The sequence below is a fragment of the Pleurodeles waltl genome, chromosome 6 (assembly GCF_031143425.1).
Source record: "Pleurodeles waltl isolate 20211129_DDA chromosome 6, aPleWal1.hap1.20221129, whole genome shotgun sequence".
In the NCBI taxonomy this organism is placed as follows: domain Eukaryota; kingdom Metazoa; phylum Chordata; class Amphibia; order Caudata; family Salamandridae; genus Pleurodeles; species Pleurodeles waltl.
In genome coordinates, this window is record NC_090445.1 from 399,954,948 (window position 1) to 399,975,062 (window position 20,115).

The 20,115-nt window shown below is 46.5% G+C and overlaps 1 protein-coding gene across 2 annotated transcripts in view; it reads right to left on the reverse strand.

Moving 5' to 3' along the window:
- Positions 1 to 4,221: 4,221 nt before the first annotated feature.
- LOC138299776 (cytosolic phospholipase A2 gamma-like) overlaps positions 4,222 to 20,115 on the reverse strand; it is a 408,365-nt gene continuing 392,471 nt past the window's right edge. For both annotated transcript variants that reach the window (XM_069238325.1, XM_069238326.1), the window contains one exon: positions 4,222 to 4,755. In XM_069238325.1, the coding sequence (XP_069094426.1) occupies positions 4,604 to 4,755 (152 nt within the window). In that variant the 3' untranslated portion in view covers positions 4,222 to 4,603. The remainder of the gene's footprint in view (positions 4,756 to 20,115) is intronic.

Here is a 20,115-nt window from a genome sequence, read left to right on the forward strand (position 1 = left end):
GAACATTTGGTTCTCATGGACAAATAGCTTATTGGTCTGCAAAACCTGTCAACAAATTTGGAAATGTTTATGTTGGTTAAATTTAAAATAGGCTATTAAAATATTTGATAACTAATAAATGTGCACTATTTTTATAATACAGTAAATGCATTTATATTTTAACCATTTTAAATAATTTAACATTTTTTACTGTGGAGTATTATTTAATTCCTTACCGCCAATATTTTCTATGGGATGGTGTTGCAGTACCAGTGGTTGGCATTGTGTGGTGCTGGACAACTGTCTTTTTTTTTAGTTGAATGTTTATACTTGGATTCTTTGACTAAGGAAAAGGTAATTAACACTAAAGTGTAAATTACACAGAAGTGCAAGATACCTTCGTGAATCAAGCACCATGTGTGAATTATGCAGCCTCTATCTGAAATTACAAGCAAATGCCCAGGTCTGGGCAGACAGCAGGGCTCAATTAAAAAAAATGGTCTTAGGGATTTTAAAATCCAGATGATGTTAGATGCAATAAACTTTCATTAAGAATTTCATAGATGCATGTCCTATAACCATTTTCAAAATAGTTACTAAGGGACTAAAGAGCAATTATAAATGATAGTAAAATAAATTCGAGGAATACTTTGCAATTTAATGAGTGCTCCAAACATAACTTATATTATATTATATATATATTAAATACAGAAATCCATTAGGGATTTTATGGATATTGACAGTGTTTTTAAATATGTTTGTGTTATGCTTTGTCTAAATATCTGTTTTGGGTTTTACCTAATCACAACAAAGAGCTAGAAATTGTGCACAAATCTCTCATGCAGGCGTAGATAGCACAACATATTCAGCAGAACTAAGACCAGCATTCTTTCTTTATTGTTGGCTTGAGGGCCTGCCCCTTTTTAGGATAGAGCGCGCAAGCACTCTGGCCTGTTGTAATCTCTCTGTGAGCTTTTTACCATGCCCACTCTTGCTATTCATTCTTTGTTGTGCCTGTCTTAAAAGTTTTATTTTTATTAGTGCATTTTGTGAAATGTCCCTCTTTTGTATGCTGAGTTCCCTCCCAGCCGATTTCACTAAGGGAACATTTTTGTGTCATCACACTACGTCACGCTTCCTCTTGTTACATCGTGTGATGGCCCCTCCTCCAGTTTTGGTTTGCATTTCATACCAGCTGCGATCCTTTCTAAACATTTCACGCAGGGAGAAAATAACTCTTGCGCTCATGGTGGCCATGGCGCTTTGAATTGACTTGTTTTTCCTTGTTGTCTGGACATCCACTCCCAGAAGGACCTTTTGAGGCTCTGCTCACACAATCATGCTTCAGGGGACACTCAAGAGCTGTGCTGTCTGGAATTTCTAGCAGTCTTGGAGTGGAAACTGCTGGATCCTTGCCAGCCCATCGAGTAATTGTATTCTATTGTTCAAGGAAAGATTTTTTCAAGTGGACAGTTTCCTGTGTTGCATTTTTTGTTTTGTGTTCCTTCTTGAGTCATTTTTACAGGTCTGAATCGTTGGTGGCGTGGTGCAGCTGGCTTCAAAGGGCACTGCTTGGTGGTGGTGTCACAAGACGTTCTGCTTTATGCTGCATAATCTGACTTTCCTTGAAATATAATTTAGTAAAACCCCTTTGATCCTCCCCAGCCGCATAAATACTTCCAGCCTTGCCAAAGACTCATTCTTGCTTCTGAGTCCCCTGTCCTAAAAATGAATCTCCGAGTAATCACTATCTTCATTTTCAGTAACTTCTCTAGTCGTATGCCAGAGCTAATCCACCTCTAGTGACGCCGGCAGGAAGCAGGATACAACATACAAGGCAGTTCAGAGAACACACACCCTAATATGTCCCATGAAGATCGCCACAGGAATCCCATATCCGGAATCAGAAGGGGACAAAGGTCATATAGAGAGACTTTTCAGGGGCTGCCTCAAAGCTCAAACGTAATGGCAATCTGTGTTAGAGATGGGAAAGCCACGCAGGATAGAATCTGACCCTGGTACTGGGTTGAGCTTTGCCCCCTGAGTAATGGCAAATCAAAACCGAGCCGAGTTAAATGTCCCTGATGTAGCCAAGTTAACCTCCAGAATGTAGATTTTTAAAAGACCAAAAAAACACTAAACGGTGAACAGCTGAGCGCAAGACCTGTTACAAAAATGTGCTTTTGTGATGTCTGCAGCCCAGCTAAACTGCAATTAACATCCCGTAGACCTGTAATATGACAGCAATCTGCGGGATGTCATGTTTTCTTTGTTTTGCTAATTGATGTTATAGCCCTCAATGAGATGCTGACCTGCTGCCTCTTTATCGGGGTTTATCCTGGGAATTGCGGGGTGGGTTGGGGTCAGGTTAAGATATCTCCTAGCTTCCCTTGGACTTAATTTTGTACTTTTTTCCCAAGAAGACATTTAACAAATGTATATAATGTCAGATTGAATAAGTGTTATATACATGTACTGAATATATGCTGCTAGTTTAGTAATGCAGTAATTGAGCATAACTTGGTACTGAAAGGTAGAGCGAGAGCTGGAGGCCTTTATCCAGTTGCTGAACTGCACAGTGTGTAACCGGGGAACCTGGATTCAAAAGCTGCACCCCTTCTCCAAATTGTGTGATCCTAAGGAAATCCCTTTACTTTATAGTGCTTCAGTGTGATTTTCTATACCGCTCCCATCCAGACCTGACTGACGGTAGTCAACCGAAGGCAGTGTCGTCAGAGAATAAGGGGTGCAATAGAATTCACTTTTAAATACTATTGATTTTAACAGAAGTCAAAACAGTGATTTAATCTAATGTGCCAAGGTGAAACAAGGATGTTCAGGTAAAAACTTACAAGTTGACAAAGCTCATTTACGTTCAAAATCTTTTGATGGCTCATTTTAGGGTTTGCCTTTCAGATCCAAGTCCTTAAGATGAAATTCAAATCAATGAAATGTGTTTCTTTATATGCTAGACCCCCAAAACCCTTTATGAAAAACCAACCCCTTTACCCCAAACTACAAATGGACTTCTATAAATTGATTTATAATTTTGTGGACTTGATATTCAGATTTCAGTCTGTTTTCTATTAGTAATCATTTCGTTCCCAATGTCTGAGGAGGGACATGGAGGGACTTCGTTCCCCCCACCTCCCTCCACAGACATTGGGAACGAAATTAATACTAATAGAAAACAGACTGAAATCTGTTTACTGGTAATGACTGGTAACTCATTGACAGGGTGATAGCAAAATTATGGGACTCGCGCGCAAGCACTCTGGCCTGTTGAAATCTCTCTGTGGGTTTTTAACGTGGCCCATCACTATCACTCGTTTATGGGCTTGCCTTTCAAAAATACTTTATCATTGGTAAATGCTTTATGTTTGTCTATCCTTGGGGCAATTCTGTTAAAGCCTTGGCCATCGACCCTGTTGCATAGATAATTGCACTTTTGCCAATACGTTTAACTGCAAGCAAACTTTTTTTTCTTTTTGTATCCCTCCTTCGCGCTCATGGCTGCTGTGCCCCTTTGAATCAGCTCGCTTATGTCAACTGTTTTACTTTTAAATTTCAATTTATGTGGCAAGAAAAGTCCAGTTAAGAATTTACAATGCTAATAGCTCTAACTCTAGCAAATGCGAGACCCATTGCATTGTAAAGGAATGTTTTGTTTTTGCAACTAAAACATTTCATACAGCACTGCATAAAACTGAAATGCTCAAAACGGAATGCAAACTGAATTTGTCATAGATTAATAACTTTTGACCTGAACAGTTTTGTGCTGAAAAGTGGTATTTGTTCCACTGAGGGGACACTGGGGCCTTTGAAGACGTAGCATTGAGAGTCTCAGTCTGCCTAATTAACCATTCAAGGCCGTCCAGTTTTATGTTCTCATCCTCACCAGAATTATATTCCTGTCTCTCCTACTTCCCACCGCTGGCTTTGGATATCACTCCCACTTCAGTTTCCTTTCTAACATTCTTTCATTCTTTTTGTAATGTAGATACTCATCATCATGAACTCCTTGGATTCATTTTCCTATCATATTAGACTGAATTTTACTCTTTCTCATTTAGGCACAAAACAGAATGACACAATACACACCCTCTTCATCATAGTTCTCTGCCATCTTTTTTAGCCTAGGACCCAAGCAAACTTCCTGCAACTTATCAAGCCCCTCACAAATTAACTTTAACTCAAAAACCACCATACTAAAATGAAAAAATACTTAAATTGATAAACATGTTTATTTAAAATATGCTTTATTTGATTTTTAGGAAATGAATCACAGTTATGAGGAAATCAAAGAAAACAGTACTTGAAAAAACGGTTATGAAAAAGTTATGAAAGTGAAAACTAAAAGCCTTACAGGACATTCACTCCAAATTTGTAACTTGAACCTGTATTGAAAAAAATTAAGAAAAAATGGACCACAAAGCTGATATGTATTTTGAAGAGATCTGACAGCACCTGACAGTGAACAAAGCTAAGAAGAACTGACTGTATAATTGACTGAAGTCTCTTAGTTAATTTTCTTGTAGTACAAAGTGAAAGATAGGTCATTTCTTAACAAAACCAAATGATTAATGTCGGTTCGTTTCCGATGCTTGTTTTGGTCCAGTGTTCCTCATGGAAGAACGGCCTTTCTGAGCTCTCCGAGTATTTTGTTTTTATTATTCTGTACATTTAGTTTGGATACCTTCAGAAGGTCTTCTACGTTATCTTTGCCGTAAGAAAGTTTGAATGTTGAGAACGTGTCTCTGTACTTCTGTATTTCACCTAAGAAGGTAAATGAGAAATAATACATATTTTCATTTCCTACAAACTTCTGGGAGTGGTACAATCAGTCGGAAGGATCAACAATACAACCATTAGGAGCTCTTTGCATACAATGTTGGGCGTGTGCAGTAGAGACATGAATCAGAAAGGGTCTGTTGCAGCAAAGCAAACGTGCAACCAAAAGCTGAAAATAATTTTCATTTGTTGCAAGGCAATACCATAAAATTAAGATTTCATATTCACCAGACATATCATAATAACATAATTCAAATATGTTGTGTTCAATTTCCTTTAAGTGCAATGCTGAGAAACATTTAATTGAGAGTAGGGAGACTTATTGGCATGCTTGCTGAAGTAGTTTATCACTCGTGAGAGAGATTTAATAGGTATTGCCACTTTTCTTCATCCCCCTTGCCCCCCCAATGACACCATTGTTGCGTGTATTTAAAACGTGGTGCACAATGACGGTCATTACTATAAAAACATCAACAATTTTGACACTGTTGTGGTGCTTTGCGGACTAGCGTCCAATTTTTGGACACTAGTTCAGCAAAGGTCAGGGAGGCCCATAGGTTAATATGGGTGTGCCACTTTAAAATCTGCCCTTAGCAGGCATTAAGAATGACGGAAAAAATGGCACAGTGAAATCTTGTTTTACTATGCCATTTTTCCAGGCCTCCCTGCACGGGAACACCCCCTTGCATACAATATGCGTGGCACAGGGAAAATGGGGCGCAAGGGCTTGCAAAGTGGCGCAATGAAGAGGTACATGAAATGTGCACCCATTCCTCCTTCCATCACACTTTATGTCTGTTCATCCCACAGTTCCTCAATGTGTGCCTGCTTGTGTACTGTCTCACTGTGTCTGTGGGTCTGTAGGCATGCCTCTGTTCGCTGCCTCCGTCACCCTCTGTGTTGTCTTCTGCACATAGATACTGGGTTCTTCCTGACATTAGGTAATAGTCAAAGAAGCTTTGTAAGGCTCTGTTGGGACCCAATTTCTTCCATGAAATGCTTCATTCATTTTGACCAATTTTTACACCATTCCTTCCTTCATCCGATGTAGTCTATTTTCCTCACTTGTATCATCTTCTTTGTCACCTGGTGCACGTCAGCAACTGACTGCCTCTCAGCTTTGAGAAAGGAATTCCATTCAAATGACTCCTTCCTCATTCCAGGCCCCCTCATGTTTCTGCCTTTTTTGCTTACCTGTCAAATCTAAATGGTTGAGATAATATTGAAGCAACCCAAAGTGCTGTACAAGCAACACACATCATAATATAAATCTCTTAGTCTGTGTATGGATGAATATATGTCAGATAGATGTTGTACATGGCTGTTTTTGTTTTTTTTGTTTTTTTTTACAAATCTGTTTATTGAGTCTTAATCCACAAACAGACAAATAACACAACTATAACAGAGAATGTAAAAAGTCCTGCACCGCTTTCTTCCTCCCCATGCCACCACAGTACCATGTCACAATATGGCCCAATAGGCGTCACATAGATATCTCTCTACCAAGTTTCTCATAGGATGATCTCCCAGTCCTATACAAAGGTGAGGCTTACCTCATTTCAGGTCAAATCCTACCTTCCTCCACAGCCCCCACTCTTTCTCAGATTTGTATGCACAGTCACAAGCTTGTTAAACCAACTTCTCAGCCGTCAAACACCAGTTCAGATTTGACTCCCAGTGCACAACTTTCAGGATGCAGCCCCCCCCCTCAGCATCTCATTATGCCTCTCCAGGACACAATCAATACAGCATTGGCAAATAATAGTGCATATCTGTCCAGGGTGAGCTCGCACAAATTTCCAGCATGATTAAGCTGGGTGTTAGATCCAGTGTGCAATCAATAACCTCTGATCTTTTCCCTTTAGACTCTGATCATGGGGCAGTTCCACAGTGTATGGAGGACAGCCAACTTCTGCTGAAACACCTTTAGGCACAGGTAATCACTAGTCCTGCCCATCTTGAATAAGAATGTCCTTGTGAAGTATGCCCCATGAAGTATTTTTAAGTGTTTCAGTCATAAATCAGCATGTATAGCCACTTTCCTGGAATATGGGCATACCCCTCCCCATGCATCATCCAAGACCCCGAGGTCTTATTCCCATTTCCTCCTAAGTGTATCATGGTGGTAGGCTATTGGCCAGGAGAGTGGTATAGATTTGGGAGATTACATGTTTGTGTTGCAGGGGTCCTATTAGTCTAAATTCCAGTGACGTCCCCTCCATCACCTCTTGCAGTGAGGTCCCATATCCCTAAGAATGTGTTGTACCTGCAGGTAGCAAAGGAACTGGCCTCAAGTCAGCTCAAATCATTGCTGAAGCTCTGCAAATGGAATCATACCCATCACGCTCAATATCCCACAGCTTTGAGATTCCTATAAGGTCCCCCTTTCCATGACCCTCCACTGCCCACAATCCCTTTAGCAGCTCTGAATCCTAGGGAGGCATCCCTATCAACACTTTTCCCTTTCATGCCAGCACGGTCGTTGCCTGTTGCCAGATCCTAAAAACCATAACTGTCGTAGAAGTATATCCAGCCAGATTTATACAGCAAAACAAATTGCGATGTGCACTGATATAGACCACAGGGGACAAACCCAGGTGCTAGGAGGCTCCCAGTCAGTCAGCGGGTACAGTACAGATTAACCCCAATTAATACATATCCTGGCAGAGCTGATGAACACCTCGAGGATACACAGAACTCTCGGGACCGATCCTGCTTGTTGCACCAGGTACATGAGGACATTGTCGGATTAGGCTGAGGCCACATCTTCCCAATTTGGGTTCATCTTCAGGCCAGGTATCAGTGCATTCCCCTTTATCCACATTGCCAACAGCTCAGTTGCCACTGTGAACAATAGGGGAGACAGGAGGCACCTCTGACTCATACCCTGTGCAAGCCTAAATAATTTCAAGGGCGCATTTGACTCTGTCAAGAGCCAGGGACTTCCTATACAACAACTTGACCCATTTCAGAAAGGAAGGACTATCTTTAGCTGGATGACAAATATGTACTACCACTGAGTCAAACCCTTTCTAGGGCCACCAATAGCACCAGCTCCCGCAATCTATCCCCCAGGGACCAGCAGCCAAATAGGCATCAACTTAGATGACATCAACTTCAACTTGTCTGGTGTGACCACCATGTCCACTTCTCAGACCAGTCAGTTCCCCAGGACCTTTGCCAAAACTTTGGCCTCCAGATTGAGGAGAAAAATCGGTCTATAAGAGGCACACTCCTCAGGAGGTTGGTCCTTGGCTTCGCAGTACATGTCATGCAGGAAGTCCACTATGTGAGATTTCATGCACTTAAAGAACTCTGAAGTGGAAGCCATTCAGACCTGGGGACTTCCTGCCCTGTATCTGTGCCAGGGCCTCTGAGATTTCTATCTCAGATATCTCCCCCTCCAAGGATTGTCTTGCATCGTCCCCAAGATTCAATACTGGGATGTCCTAGTCCCAAGCCGTGTTTGATGTGCCATGCCAAGGTACTCTGTAAACATCTGTACAATGTTGCCTGGTGTGTCTGCCATTCCGAAAGGTAGGCTGTCTTAAAAAATATTCAATGAGAGTACAGAAGTCACCTAAAGTATTTGCTTAGCAGGAGCAAGTGCTCTCACCCACCAGTGTGGAGGTGTGATTCATCATTGGGCATTGCTCCTTGTCGGGTCAGCGCTGCATTGTCCGACAGGCTCCTCTGAGGGGGCTCTTTGCCAGAGATCTTTCGTGAGAAATGCTGTGAATCTCAAGTCTATATTGTGGCTTGAGTGTGAAAAAGTGTGAATGATTGGGAAAATGTATTAAAATTTGAGGTTTAGCTTGCACAACTATAGTTTGACCTCCTTGAATGACTCTTTCATTCGGTACTGTGATGGTATGATCAGGATAAGTGCACATGCTCATTCCTCCAGGAATCATCGGTGATCTACCCGTGCCACCTGTAGTATGTTGTCCCTGTCTCTGAAGTTCAGCAGTCTGGCTGCAATCACCCACAGTGGTGTTCCAGGCACAGGCCAGCATCCGGGAACTCTGTAGGTGCATTTCACTGTGAACCAAGTCAATGTTTTGCGTTACAGACAGCAACTCCTTGAGGAACAGTTAAATGTTTGGACCATCTGCTCTTTCTGGGAATCCAACTACCCAGATATTGTTGTGGCGGGACCACTTCTTGTTCCAGTTTGAGCAGGTGAGCATTGCAGAGTGACTGCAGATTCTGTCTCCAACAAATTTCAATCAATTTCTTGTGATCACCCCAAAGGAGACCCATGTGGTGGGCCACAGTATCTACCTTGAGTTCCAGAGCCGATTTTGTGTCCTTTATGGAAGCCAAAATCACAACCATATGGGCCTCCAGTTACAGGTCTCTAAAATCCAGTGGTGCACTAATGCCACCCAACCCAATCATGGTTACCTGGGGGCATTTATTCTAACCACTGCTTCATCTTGTGTATCTGTGACCCAAATTAAAGCTCCAGTAGATCTTCTCCACCCCTAGGGGGGACTAAATTGGCCACATCCGAGAGCTCAGTCTCCATGATGCACCCAGGGCCCTACACAAACCTCCCGCTCTCAATGTTTCCTGAAGAGCTAGCTACCAGCTCCTTTGTTTTCCCAGACCAGTGAGGTGCAGCTCAAACCGTGAGCATGCCTGCTGCCTTGGCCCCTGGCACAAGCACCCAACCTGCCCACACCAACCCCGCACCTGCTAACGTGGACCACTGCAGAACCTGCCTTGCTGACCTCTGGAGTTCTCCTCTAGCTGACTCCTGAGACTTGGCACAGTTCCCTCAATTTTTTGCTTCAATACTCCCTTGTACCAGGAATGATGTCCTCCTCTTGCAGGTCCCTTGCACAGGCAGGGTGCTCCCATCTACGGCCATTTAGACCTCAACCATCCGGCATGGCGGGGCTCCATCACAGGGTCTCCAGTCTGCTTCCTCTTCTCTCAAGCCAGCTAGGTCTGTCACTGGACCTTATGTGGGTCCATGTGGGGCCCTCACTCTCTGGCCATCGATGATCTACTCCCAGGCCTTCTCTCAGCCCTGTGTGTCTACCCAGCCGGTGCTCCTTTCTCACAGCCGTCCATACACAGATAACTCACAGTAATATTAGGGGACCCACGAGGTCACCCTCCAGTGCATGGTATGGTGCTCCACAATGTCGCTGCCTGCAATGTTCAGGCAATCCTCCCACTAACAGGGATCTCCAGCTCCTGCAGCACCAGGGACTGTGGGTGTAGGCACTTTGAGAACCCACGGTTGGGCGTGTGTACGCTTCTGCTATTCTGACCACATCTCACCTCCTCAATTGCACCCAGGGTACTTCTCCAGCCTTAGCCTCCATTTCGATCAATCAGGAGGCTCTGTGACTAAGGGCCAGATGTAACAAAGTTTTTGCACATTGCAAACAGAGATTTTCGCTGTTTGTGACGTGCAAAAACCACATCGCGATGCCCAATCCCCATTTTGCGATTCGGTAACCTGGTTACCGACTCGCAAAACGGGATGGTGAGTCACAATTAGGAAGGGGTGTTCCCCTTCCTAATTGCGAGTCGCAGCACGATGCTGCATTGCTTTGCGACTGCTAACACTGGTGGAAACTCATTTGCAAAAGGGAAGGGGAACCCATGGGACCCCTTGCCTTTGTGAATGGCATGGAAAACATTTTTTCCTATGGACACCTGCCTGCTCTAAAAAATGAAACAAAAACGTTTCATTTTTTCATTTTATAATGCATCTCGTTTTCCTTTAAGGAAAACGGGCTGCATTAAAAAAAAGAAAAAAAAAACTGCTTTATTTAAAAGCGGTCACAGACATGGTGGTCTGCTGTCTCCAGCAGGCCACCATCCCAGTGAGTGCTGCGACTCACAAGGGGGTCGCTACTTGCAACCCACCTCATTAATATTAATGAGGTGGATCTTTGCAACCCCCTTGCGAGTCGCAGATGGTGTCAGGGACACCATCCTGCATACTGAATTGCAACTTGCAAATTGCGAGTCTCTCTGACTTGCAATTTGCGAGTCGCAATTCAGTAATTACGTACATCTGGCCCTAAGTATCCAACTCCATTTGCCCAGGTCAAGGCCCCCTCAATGGGCACCTCTATGCTGGTTGTTTCATATGGGAAACTGTAGATGTTTTCCTCTATGTATCTGCATGAAGGTGTTTTACTCTAGTTGCATATACACATGTAGGTGTTATAGTATGAAGGAGGGTCAGTATGTGAAAACCTGACTACGTACATGTACAGTTATAAGTTTTAATTCAGTTAAGGCAGGCCAAGCTTTTATTCCTTCTGAAGTGACTGAATTTATCGTTAGATTGGTTGGTAGCATATTTACAGCAATAAGAAGTGGCAAAGGATCAGTATAAAACATTATATAAAATATATTCTTACCCAAGTCAATGTGTTCATGAATGCTTTTGCCGTGAGAAATGACTCCTGTATTATAAAGATGCTATCATCAAACTCACAGGCTGAAAGCACACACACATTCAAGATAGATGTGGGTGGGTGAGGAGTAGATGGATATCCCCAGTAAAATACTGTTTATTAGATTAATTCCTCAGACTTCACCAAAACCATTTTTACTGTTTAACAGATTCATCACTCAGTTCACATTGGATACATAAATATAACTCTATGGATTCCAGACTGTAGAATTATAACTATCCTGCTATGCATGTTGGCATTTCCTTTTTCAATTCATATAGGTATTTGTCATAACCCTCTAGTAAACCCTGACAATAACCTTCAGAGCACTGATATGGGGCATAGAAACGAATAAAGAAGAAAATAAAATCCAAAGCAAAAGAAAATAAGCAGCAGTTCAGCAAGAAGAGCAAGGGCCGTTCTGCAACACTATATGATCAAAGGCCCTGGTGAAAGAAATCTGGCAAATGATCTTCATAATAGTTACGTTTTAACGGATTTCCTGAATCAAAAGAAGTTTCCTGTGACTCTGATATGCTGATCTACTGTATTTGGGACGTTGCAATCTGAGGTAGACCACTATTTTTCAAGAGACATTAAGGAACTGGGTGCATTAATGCTGATCGGTTGGCATCTAGTGAGATGGACAATTGGTGTAGGTATGTAATGTGATGAGGATTTGTATTGAACACTTATCACCCAAGGGTGTATTCACGCACTGTAGCAGATGTATGGAATGGTTGTAGGGGATGTTGAGGATCAATCAATCAATCAGGATTTATAAAGTCCTGCAAATCATCAGTGAGGGTCTCTTGGTGCAGGAGTTGCTAGTTTCTTTGCGGTGCTCTTTTAATTCAAACAGCGATGCCTTGAGTGATTTCCTTAATTCCTGGAGTGATGCAGTGTTCCTCAGGTACAGGGGAAAGTCGTACATGGCTTTGGTCACCAGATGAGAGAAGGACCATCCTCTGCTGTTGGATCTGAGAAACCTGGGGTATCTGCGAATAGGGAAGCGTATCCCAGGTGTCTGGTCAGTTGGTGGAAGGTCATTTGTTTGTTTATGTATGCTGGTCCTTCATTGTGCACTGCTTTGTATGCGTGGGTCAGCAGCTTGAACTGGCATCTCTTCTGGATTGTGAACCAGTGTAGGTTCTTGAGGTGAGGGGTGATTTGAGTCCATCTGGCGAGATCAAGGATTAGCCTTGCCTCTGAGTTTTGTACTATCTGTAGTCTCTTCAGGAGGTGTGCTATGATTCCTATGTAAAGAGTGTTAAAGTAGTCCAGCCTGCTGGTGACAAGTGCATGAATGATAGACCTTCTGGTGTCAATTGGGAGCCACCTGAATATATTATGGATTATGTGCAGAGAATGGAAGAAGGCAGATAAGACTGCATTTACCTGTTTCAGCATCAATAACTATCTGCCCAAGATGATGCTGCAGTTGCAGGCATGGTCTGTTGGGGCAGGGGAAGGGCTGAGTTCAGAAGGCCATCAAGTGTTGTTCCATGGTGAAGTGTTTTACCCAAAAACAAGGGCTTCCGTCTTCTTGGTGTTGAACTTGAGAAAGTTGTCCTTCATCCTGTTGGTGACATTCTCCATACATCTGTGGAAGATGGTTCTGGTGGTGGAGGGGTCTTCTGACAGCCAGAGGATGAGCTTGGTGTCAGCATAGGAGATAATGTTGAGTCCATTGAGGTTGATGTTGAGGATGAGTCTAGCAGCATAATTCTGGGTGGTCCTAATTCTTTGTAGGAGTTAGTTTGAGAGACCGGCATAAAGGGTCCAAAGATCAGGACTTTAAGACTAGTTATGACAGGCTTCTGTTCCACTAGGCATTATGATTAATGCAAAGTATCTAGCATTTCATCCTGGACTCCATGGGAGTCTGTGCAATGCTTTCTGGGCTGAATATAGGTAGCTGAATTTCTGCAAGTTCAAACAAAGTCTGACAGCCTGTTTTTTGGGTATTTGTAGTCTGTCTAGGAAATTATTTGGAATCCAAGTACTGATCACATTACAGTAGTCTAATCACCACATAAATAGATATCATGTAATTAAATCTAGGTATATGTCTTCTGGAGCATAGAGAGTTACAAATTGACAGTCATCCGAAGCATTGATTTGATGGCTGAATGAGAGCCTATAGTTGCAAAATGATTTCCAGATTCTTAACTTTCTGAGATCTTATGGGAGTGGTTTTGATTCTGGATGGTCCATTGAAAGAGAGATAGACAATGTCCAAATGTCCTAAAGTTATGATTTACTTTCTGGTATGCTTAGAGAGAAGAGATTTTTTCTTGCTCAATGTTAGTTGTGTTCTGTGTAATTGGAACTGTGACATTGGCTACTGAATGTCAGAGTCACCAGATCCTCGGGGTCTGTGCATGTTCCCAACACTTCCACCACAAGACAGCTCCAATACTCTGATTAGAAATGTCACAGAGTCTAAGAGAGTCCAAGTGGGGCAAAGGGGATTAGGAAGGGAACAGCTGGGAAGGAGACCTGTAGGAAGCAAAAAGGTTAAAACGCACAATATCACAATTTTATCATTTGAATCAATACTAGACTATGGCCCTCATTATAACATTGGTGGTAAAAGCCACTTGCCGCCGTGCAGAAGACCGCCAAAACACCGCCGTGGCCGCAGAATTCCACCACAGCTATTATGACACACATTTCGGAATCCGCCGAAATTCAGACACCCACACAATACCGCCACACCGAAAATCAGTTATAAACTGGCAAAAACAAAACCTCCACCGTCACGCCAACAGAAAGACGCCCATGCTATCACGATCCACAAATCCATGCGGCGGTCTTTCAACCGCGGTATTCCATTGGCGGTACACACTGCTGCGCTCAAAATACACACACATCTCCAAAACACCGCCACATTGGACAATTCAAAATACACACACCTGAGACACATACAAACACCACTCCCACACACCAAACACGATATAAAAAACACACACCCACATCACCCACAAACCCCTACGACCATAATTCACGAATGAAGGCCAGATAGACAGAGAGCACAGCAACTGAGAACCTCACCACACAGAGGGACACCACACCATCACCCATACAACATTACACTCACAAAACACCACACACCACTACGCATCACCACACACATCAACACTTACACCACCCCACACATCACCCACACCACCTCATGTCACACCAAAGGCACCCCCGGTTTTCGGAGGAGGAGCGGGTCATGGTGGAGGAAATCCTACGGGTAGACCACAGCTATTTGGCTCACAGGTGCAGCACACCTCCATAGCCAGGAACATGGAGCTATGGCAAAGAATCGTGGACAGGGTCAACGCTGTGGGACAGCATCCAAGAAAGCGGGAGGATATCAGGAAGAGGTGGAACGACCTACAGGGGGAAGGTGAGTTCAGTGGTCTCCAGGCACAACATCGTGGTACAGCGGACTGGCGGCGGACCCCCACCTCCTCCCCCACAACTAACAACATGGGAGGAGCAAGTCTTGACCATCATGCGTCCAGAGAGCCTCGGAGGAGTCGGTGGAGGAATGGACACTGGTAAGTTAAATCTCAACTATCATATCCCCCACCCTACCTGCATGCCATCACACACCCCCACCCTCACCCCCTCCCCCTATCACTCCAACTCCTCACTAATATACTCATAACACAAACCACACATCCCAACACCAAGGCCTGCATGACACAACTAAGCATGGTCACCCCTCACCAAAGCATGCCCACTGCACATACCCATAACAACCCCCTAACCATCATCACACAAACCCACACACAGGAATGCTTGAACTGGGGTACACAAACACCCAACAATTGCACACCATTACACACACACATGCCATAATCATGCTCTTATACCCCTGCAGGACCACTACGGAACGTCACCACACTGGAGGGTCCAGACAACTCCACTCCACCCACAGAAGAGGCCCACAGTGATGACAGCAGCTCTGCCCTACTGGATCCTGATGACCAGCCCGGATCATCGTGGGCCTCGGGACAGTCTGTTCCCCTTGCACAGGCACAGCCCAACACTGACCTTCCACCCTCTGGTAACACCAGCACAGCACCCACCCAGCGGGCCCATACCTCCGTACCCAGGACATGTCAATCAGCGGTGTATCCACCACTACAGGGAACCCAGGGTAACCCACCACCCCAACAACAACAGGGACCTGGGGGCAGTGGTTGTGGGCACACGGTCCAGGGGACGGAGGCACAGGAACACAGGGGAACTGGGAGGGCTGCTGTGCGACAGGGGGCGGACAGGCCAAGGGAACCCACTCTCCACGAGGCCCTCTCCTCCATCATGGGAGCATACCATCACTCCCAGGAGACGATGGCGACGGTCCTGGCCAAGTTTCAGGAGACCCAGCGCCTGCAGGAGGAGCAGTATTTGGGGTTCAGGGAGGAGCTCAGAACCCTCAGCTCTGCCCTGTGGACCATCGTAGGGGTGCTGAAGGACATACAAAAAACCATGAGGGACACCGTGGCACTCCAAGGGGCCCCTGACACTAGCATGGACGATGAACTGCCCACCACCTCCGCCGGCGCTAGTGGACAGGACGCCCCGCCACAGGACTACCACACCAGCACCCCACCCCCTGCAGACGGACAACCACCCCGCAAGCGGTCCCTGAGATCCAGAAACAGGACAGAGCACGATGGCAAGACCCCCTCCAGGAAATGAGACCACCCTGATTGTCCTCCCACTGTCTCACTTTGTTACCCTGTCCAGATTGGAACTGCCCCAGCTCCACTTCCTATGCCCATATGGGCAGTGCACCTGTGTTAATGATGGACTGTACTCTGCCATGGACATTCCTCCACCGACCCCCATCACCATATTACTACTCCCCTCCATTTTTGAGCACTGAAATAAACACCCTTGAACCACAAAACAATCTGGAGTCAGTCTGTGATTTGGTACATATGTATAATCAATGACAGTGTCAACATGCGTTTCCAATTGTAAAGCCAACATACTTATGTCACACATCACAAGTCATTGAAGGATGCAAGCAGATGACACACGTTGCTAACCACACCTGTGAAACCGTAATGGAAAGGTACAACTCAGTGACCAAATAATGCTATGAACTGACAGACAGGATAGAGATAGAAGTGTGAAAGTGAATGTCATGGTAAAAAGAAAACTGTTCTCACCTGTGTGCCACTGGAAATATTGCTGTATGACTGACTCCCTGTTGTCTATGTCTTCTTCCTCAGCGTCATCCTCATCACTGTCCACAGGCTCCACAGGTTCCACAGCTGCCACAACACCGCCATCTGGACCATCCTCCTGCAGAAAAGGCACATGGCGTCGCAAAGCAAGATTGTGAAGCATCGAGCAGGCGATGATGATCTGGCACACCTTCTTCGGTGAGTACAAGAGGGATCCACCTGTCATATGCAGACACCGGAACCTGGCCTTCAGGAGGCCGAAGGTGCGTTCGATCACCCTCCTAGTCCGCCCATGGGCCTCATTGTAGCGTTCCTCTTCCCTGGTCCTGGGATTCCTCACTGGGGTCAGTAGCCACAACAGGTTGGGGTAACCAGAGTCCCCCAATAGCCACACCCGGTGCCTCTGGAGTTGACCCATCATATAAGGGATGCTGCTATTGTGCAGGATGTAGGCGTCATGCACAGAGCCAGGGAACATAGCATTTACCTGCGAGATGTACTGGTCTACCAAACATACCATCTGTACATTCATCGAATGATAACTCTTCCGGTTCCTGTACACCTGTTCACTCCTGTGGGGGGGGACCAGAGCTACATGGGTGCCATCAATAGCACCTATGACGTTGGGGATATGTCCAAGGGCATAGAAGTCACCTTTAACTGTAGCTAAATCCTTCACCTGAGGGAAAACGATGTAGCTCCTCCCGTGTTTCATCAGGGCAGACAACACTCTGGACAACACGTTGGAAAACATAGGCTAGGACATCCCTGATGCCATGGCCACTGTTGTCTGAAACGATCCACTTGCAAGGAAATGGAGCACTGACAGCACCTGCACTTGAGGGGGGATTCCTGTGGGATGGCGGATTGGTAACATCAGGTCTGGTTCCAACTGGGTACAAAGTTCCTGGATAGTGGCACGGTCAAACCTGTAGGTGATGATTAAATGTCGCTCCTCCATTGTCAACAGGTCCACCAGCTGTCGGTACACCAGAGGATTCTGCCATCTTCTCAAATGTCCAAGCTGACGGTGCCTAGGAAGGACAACACCGACCACAGAGTCAACAAAATCCCAGGTATGTACCCACAGATACACAGAACACGACAGCAAAGACAAATATCTTCCTGTATGTGTGTCGAGTGTAGGCCTTGGTATGTGTGACGCAGTTGCAAATGAAGCCATGTGGGCCCCTGAAATGGCGGCTGCCTGACCTGTAAAGTGGGACAATGGGATGTGAGGTAACTGCGCTGGCGTTGTACACCGTCGCGTGGGTGGTCGAAGACCACAGCGCAATGCTGCATTGGTTAACATTGGACCATATGGGTCCCAGGAGCCAATGACGAAGTGCTCCGGCGGTGATGATACGCACCGCCGCGGACGTCACCGTCATTTTCTTTCTGTTCAATCACTTGATACCTGATCTTCGACAGGAGAGGACCTACACTGCAAGTGCTGCTGTGACCTCAGTCTGGAAGAGACAATGGCTGCTGCGTCTGGGGAAAGGGCCCCTGCCTTCACTGCTCAGGAGTTGGAGAAGCTCGTGGACAGGGTCCTCCCCCAGTACACAATACTCTACGGTCCTCCAGACCAACAGGTAAGTACACAAGGAGCACGTTGTATGGGCTATGCCTGGGTGGAGAGGGCTGGTTGTAAGAGGGAAGGGGGCAGAGTGCAGTGAACATGAAGGACTGTGAATGCATGTGCCACATGGCAAGGGCAGGGATGTGGGCCACTCACTTCGACGGTGCTCTTGCTAATTACTCATCTTCTTCCCCTGTGCATGTCATGTAGGTCAGTGCCCACCAGAAGAAGGACATTTGGCATGCCATCGCCAAGGACGTCCGGACCCTGGGGGTCCACCAGAGACGGGGCACCCTCTGCCGGAAAAGATGGGAGGACATTCACCGCTGGAGCAAGAAGACGGCGGAGGCTCAGATGGGGATGGCCTCCCAGCGTGGGAGGGATGCCCGTCGCCGCATGACCCCCCTGATGTTCCGGATCCTGGCGGTGGCCTACCCTGAGTTGGATGGGCGCTTGAGGGCATCACAGCAGACACAAGGGGGTGAGTACACCCTCATTCTGGGGACTTTGCGCGCAGTTGAGGGGTCTGGGTGTGGGAGGAGGACTGTGGGTTTCCCTAGGCCAGGGCGACTACCATAGGCTAGGCCCCTCCGTAATGCAGGCCATGTGGCACTCCACCCCACCGCAGTAGAGTGACAAGTACAGGTATACATGCCCCTGTGGCATCCATGTGCGCAGATGTCCACCATAGCGATGTAGGCCATATCCCAGGAATTGCATCTGTAGAGGCCAGGAGCACGGCGTAGTGCAGGGGGCTGCTGTGTCTGTATTGTCCGGCAACGGTAGCGGTAAGCCATGCACTCAACCTGTCTTTCGTCTGTCGCCCCCCCTTTTTCTGCTCTCCCTGTTCTTTTGTGCATCAGCATCATCAGGCGGAGGTACAGTGGCACCGGAGCACGAGGGAGCTGCATCCCACATGGCCATGGAGGGCCACACCACGGACTCAGAATGCACCAGTGAGACGGAGGGTGAGGGGAGCTTCACCTCAGTCAGCGGATCACCAACCAGCGACACGGACTCGTCCGCCGATGGGAGCTCCCTTGTGGTGGTGGCACCATCTGTGCCTAACACTTCTACAGGTACAGCCGCCACCTCCCCTACCAGCACCGCCCTCCCAGCAGCCCCTCAGCCTTTGCCCTGTGCCCGCTCACCCAGGAGGGTGGGCATCACCTTCGCCCCAGGCACCTCAGCCCCTGCCCCTGTCACCCCTGCTGCCCTCAGTGAGGAGGCCATTGACCTCCTCAGGTCACTCACTGTTGGGCAGTCTACCATTGTGAATGCCATCCAGGGTATAGAAAGGGAGTTGCAACACCGTAATGCATTCCTGGAGGGCATTCATTCTGGTCAGGCTGCCCTTCATCGAACCCTGCAATCTCTGGCCTCAGCACTGACGGCAGCCATTGTCCCTGTATCTAGCCTCCCCCCTCCAACTTCCTCCAACCAGACCCAATCCCCTGTACCCCAGCCCATCCCAAGCACACCATCAGACAAGCATGCACACACCTCAGCACACAAAAGTAGCTCAGGCAAACATAGGCACCACACATCCCACAGGCACTCACACAAGCATTACCCACATACAGACACAGTAACATCCACCGCCTCCACTGTCTCCCCCTCCTCATTGTCTCCCTCCTCCCTCCCAGTGTCGTCTAGACTCCCACCTGCATGCACTACATCTACAGCCACTAGGACTCGCACCAGAACACCCAGCACCACACCACGCTCACCTGCACTCACCACCCCCACTCCCATTTACACGTCCCCTGTGTCCTCTCCCAGTGTGTCTGTGACGCCCCATCCCAAAGTACACAAATGCGGGCACCAACACACCCAACATCCATCCACCTCACGACAGCCTCCAGTACCTGCACCTGCACCCAAAACACCTGAAGTTACACCTCCTACAACCACCTCCTCTCCCTCCACTCCCAGACCCCCTCCAGCTACCCATCCCAGTGTTTGTCACAAGCTCTCCCTCAGCAACGTTGACCACTTTGCCCCCATCACCACCCCTCCAATTCATAAGTCCCGTAGTAACGCCTCAGCCAAAAAGACTCCAGTACCAGTGGTGCGTGTTTAAGGTGTGTGGAGTGCACCGGCCACCAGGGTAGGCAGTGTGACACGGAGCCAAAGC